Genomic DNA, 5,103 nt, shown 5'->3' on the forward strand with positions numbered 1-5,103 from the left:
ATGGTAGTGGTAGACATGATCAGAATCCTCCAGGATGGTCTGGGTCCTCCATCCACGTGGTTTTCACTGAATGCTCCTGCAGGTTAGAGTCTCTGGAGGGCATGTTGGTCCCTTGCACTTGTTTCAGGTTTGATCAATGAGTATCAATAAGAGCAGCTGGTCGCTCTCCGTAACCCATCGGAGGTTTTGACTCATTGTGGAATAAAGATAACAATCAGAAAAAACAGAGCCAATAATACAAACGGTTTAATGTTATACAAACAATCAGAGGTGGACTTAAACCCATCTGACAGCCGTGTTAGAGTAGAGTTCAGTCAGCTGTCTGGAATAGGAATGATTGGACACTATGAGCACTAAGTTCCTTCAGTAACGACTTCTGGGCGACTCCTGACAGGGAATTACTTTATATTGTCTGCTAACAGGGGAGAGAGATGTCTCCGTTGTCGTGTCGCCGTCATGTCACTGTCTGCTTTTTCTCCCATTAACATTCTGATACAACTACTGTATTAAAGACAGAGACTTAAAGGAACTATATGACTGTGGGATGTCCAAACTGATGGCATCACTGATCATGTCGTAGCGAAGAGTGTGACCAGTCCTTTCGCAAATGACACAATCTCGTTCCCTCCAAGTTTGGATTCTCCATAAACTCGATCCACAAAGGAAATGGGTACCTGTTGTTGGGAGGAAGAAAAAGAAGAAGAAGAGAGAATTGGTTTTCAGTTCACTTCCCAGATCATGGATGCAAGGTCACAACGCCTGCTTCTGATTCAGAGGTTAAGGGGAAAGTTAAGTTAAAACTTAATGATATTTCTGGGAAGATTCTCTGTTTTTGCACTACTTAAAGTTGTGTTAAAAATCACATTGAAAGCCTCAACACAGTTTAAAACCCAGGTTGAGAGGTGAGAAACCTTTATCTTATTAATGAAAACAACAAAAAAAGAAAGGGTGATTCAACAGTTTTTTTCCATCCAGACACCATTAGAGCAGCTCTTTCTGAGCTAGACTTGGCCACACAAATCTGAAACTGGCAGTCTATGATATCTTCCAGATTTGATAAGTCTAAGTATAGTGGTTTTAAAATAGACTAATATGATCTGGATGCAGAAAAGCAGGGAAATAGGCCTTACACACTGTTAAAACGTTTACTGGGATTCATGACACTTTTTCACATCTATAAGTGGGGTAGAAAAGGGGACTCTAGAGAAGTACCATCATTTAAGTTTCCTTCAAATCAGAGGCCAACTTCAGAGTCATTAAGGGGTCTACATTATGGAAAAAATGAGTAGAACTAATAAACTATGAGTAATATTCTTCCCAGAAAAGAAACACATAAATATATGAATGAATGAATTAGGGCCTCCTCACTTCTCCGATTGTGTAGTTGAGCTGTCTGGCGCGGACGATCATCTCCATCTGAAAGACGTAGCCTTTGGACACGCACCGCTCCATCAGACTCTCCAACACCACCTTCTTATACAGCCTGATCAGTGAGAATAAACAGCAGGACGGTGAGGAAATGCATCCCCCTTGCACGTTGAAAAGTCAGTGGCACTTATTTCACAACACTCGCATCACGTACCTGAAGCTGCCTGTGAGGTCTGAAGCACCGGGTCTCAGCAACACTTGAGTCAAGAAGTTGGCTCCCCGACTGTGAACGAGAGACGGAGACAGAAGACAGAAAAGAAAATCAAACCTCAGCCTCTTGTCTGTTGTAATCAGGCTCAGTGCTAGACAGGTGAGTGGAAACTGAAGACAGTGCTCTGTTGTTGACTTGAAGCTACCTGATGAGTTTCCTGCGCAGGTCCCAGCCATATACGCCCCCGTTCCCTTGGTAACGAGTACCAGACACCAGGTCGTAGTTACCTTCCTTCTGCTTTCTGTCAAACAAGACCAAATGGCACAAGTTCTCTTCCAACTGTCATTTGTGGCACAGTAGCTACATATTATTGTTTACGTATAAAGAAAGTCATTTTGTGTATATAAACTAAAATAGAGTCACATGATAGGAGGGAAATGGAAATAATTTAGTTACACTTACTCAATAAATTCTGGGATGAATTTGGGCTGAAATAAAAAAGATGACAGAGAATAATCAAATAACGTTCTGTCCAAAATTAAATCACTCACAGAACCTGTTATATGTCACATAATATTGCAATTAAATTAAAGACTAATTGAAACTTTAGCGATGATAGAGAGGAGAGAGTTGACAAAGAAAATACTGTAAATCAGGTAAACTCACGTCTCCGATCCAAATACTACCTCAAATTCAGGAATCAGTTATAGAATTAACTAGTGCTAAAATGATCAGTTGATTAATCAATTAGTCATTTGAATTAGTCGGCAACCACTTTGATTATCATTTATCATCAATTTTTAATCAAAATATCCATGTCTGGCTCCAGCTGCTCGAACCTGAGGATTTGCTTCTTTGTCTTGTGGGACAGTAACATGTCAGTATATTTAGGTTTTAGACTGTTGTTCAGACAAAACAAACAACTTGAAGACAGCATGTTGGGCTTTAGGAAATTGTGATTGTTAGAAATTGTAGATAGTAGATGTAGATTTTTCACTATATTGTGACATTTTATAAAAAAGTAACTGGCAGACTAATCAATAATAAAGTAATCGTTAGCCCTACTAGAATCAGCTTTGTGTGTTCATCTAAACACATAATGAAACAAGCTCCACTCACATGATGGGAAAGATCTGCGTCCATGATGATGATGAAGTTCCCAGTAGCATGCTTCATGCCATGGATGTAGGCAGTGCCTTTGACAGGAAACAGGAGCTCATTAGTAGTTGGCAAAGGTTACTAGAACAAATACACCAATTGTTTCCACTGTTTTGAACTTACCAAGGCCCAATTTTGACGCTCTTGGTCGTAGAAGCTGAAACACAGAAAAGAGAAATTAGAGTCTGCATAAAGATCCCATGCACCATTCATTTAACGTTACTAGAACCAACGGTTACTAACGGGTAGAGAGGCGTGCTAGATAGCTAAACCCAGTGAAAGATACTTAAACAATCAGGTCTCTATGAAGATGTTACAGCATGTTAATCAATTCTAATACTTTATATTGTTTGGGTCTTCTCAAAGGAGGTGTCTGCTAAGCAGTGGTGGAATGTAACTAAGTACATTTACTCAAGTACTATACGTTAGTACAGTTATCAGGTACTTATACTTAACTTGAGTATTTACTTTTATGTTACTTAATGCTTTTACTACACTCCATTTTGAAAGCAAATATTGTACTTTTTACTCCACTACATTTATTCGACAACTTTAGTTACTAGTTACTTTGCATATTAAAATTTAAAGTTTTTTTTTTTTATACAACTAGAACGGTATGATGTATTATCACAGGCTGAGTAACCCAGCAGCATATAAAGTACTTACAATGAGCTCTACCTTTACCAGCTGCAACATTAAAGTGATGTACAAATGCATCACTAATTATAATTCAATAATATAATATATACCATTCTGAAATGGGCCATTCTGCTAATGAGTGCTTTTACTTGTGATAATTTAAGTATATGTTGATGTTAATACTTTTACAAAAGTAGGACTTTGGACGCAGCCAGCTCCATCACTCTGAGGGCGGGAATCAGATTAGTACCGATTCATAACTTACTATCTTGTCCTCTCCGTATATTTTCTGCAGCTGCTCTCCCACCTCCAGTGTCCCATCTGGGCTTCCGTCGTCAATGACGATTATCTCGTAGTTATATCCACTGTAAAAAATACCAACACATTAAAGGTCACATATCATGCTCATTTTCAGGTTCATACTTGTATTTTGGGATTCTAATAGAACATGTTTACATGCTGCAATGTTAAAAAAAAACGTTATTTTCCTCATACTGTCAGCCTGAATATACCTAGTATTTACCCTCCGCTTTCACTATGCAATTATGTCCACTGTACACGATCCTGGAGAAATTAAAGGTGCTCATCTTCAGGTTCATACTTGTATTTTGGGTTACTACTAGAACATGTTTAGATGCTTTAATGTTCAAACAACACATTATTTTTCTCATAGTGTCTGTCTGAATATACCTGTATTCACGCTCTGTCTGAAACGCTCCGTTTTAGTGCATTTCAACGGAATTGCGTTGCTAGGCAACAGTTTGGGTCCATGTTTACTTCCTGTCAGCTGATGTCATTCACAAACACTGCAACAGGAAATAAACTGGGACACATTTAGAATGTTTACGTTTAAAACCGCGTAATGGTCTAAATAGTGTATATTTGTGACATCACAAATGGACAGAAATCCTAACGGCTTGTTTCAAATGCACAATATCTGAATACGAGCTGTGTGTGTTTCTCCATATATTGAGGGTTTTGATAGTTTAACAGTATTTATAAGGCTCTTAAACCTGCTTTAAAATATGACAGACATGAAAATCTCACTTTTTTACAATATGGGACCTTTAAACTGAAAGTTATGATTTGGTTCCATCTCTAACTTTAACACAGACACACACACACAGTTGACGAGTAAATCAAGCGCTAAATTACACACGTGAGGTAGAGTAAGCTAGTTAGTTAGATTGACAATAACCCGTTTCTACTGTAGACACAGTAACTCTTGGAAGTCAACGTTAAGAGCATCGAGCCGAGCTCTGGTTTAGTGACAGCTCATCACTGACCACAGCTAACGTTAGCCAGCACAGCACTAACGTTATCCCGGACTAACTCACCTTTCAGCGAAGTATTTGACCAGCAGCCAGACTATCAGAGGAAGGTTCTCCCTCTCGTTGTAGGTCGGTAACAGTATTGAGTATTTGTCCTCACTATCCCGGTTAGGGGGCGAAGTTTTTCGGCTTGCCATGGCGACGTCAACCCGAACTAACACACACACTGCGTGAAGGTAGAACAAGAGCACCACAACATCCTGTTTAGTATTTTCAAAATAAATTGGTGTAACTATTCTGTAATGCAAATACAGTGGATGTTTCACTTAAAGGACCCATATCGTGCTCATTTTCAGTTTCATACTTGTATTTTGTGTTTCTACTAGAACATGTTTACATGCTGTAATGTTAAAAAAAACACTTTATTTTCCTCATACTGTCGGCCTGAATATGCCT

General features: G+C 38.9%; 1 protein-coding gene across 1 annotated transcript; it reads right to left on the bottom strand.

The window, feature by feature from the left end:
• Positions 1 to 228: 228 nt before the first annotated feature.
• dpm1 (dolichyl-phosphate mannosyltransferase subunit 1, catalytic) lies at positions 229 to 4,894 on the bottom strand. The gene is made up of 9 exons (XM_074643254.1): positions 4,714 to 4,894; positions 3,642 to 3,741; positions 2,861 to 2,894; positions 2,699 to 2,775; positions 2,042 to 2,067; positions 1,785 to 1,880; positions 1,583 to 1,651; positions 1,369 to 1,483; positions 229 to 674 (listed from the first exon to the last, which is right to left on the bottom strand). Exons 1-9 carry the CDS (start codon positions 4,842 to 4,844, stop codon positions 570 to 572), a joined length of 753 nt encoding a protein of 250 aa, XP_074499355.1. The 5' UTR covers positions 4,845 to 4,894; the 3' UTR covers positions 229 to 569.
• Positions 4,895 to 5,103: the final 209 nt, after the last annotated feature.

The sequence above is a fragment of the Sebastes fasciatus genome, chromosome 8 (genome assembly GCF_043250625.1).
Source record: "Sebastes fasciatus isolate fSebFas1 chromosome 8, fSebFas1.pri, whole genome shotgun sequence".
Classification (NCBI taxonomy): domain Eukaryota; kingdom Metazoa; phylum Chordata; class Actinopteri; order Perciformes; family Sebastidae; genus Sebastes; species Sebastes fasciatus.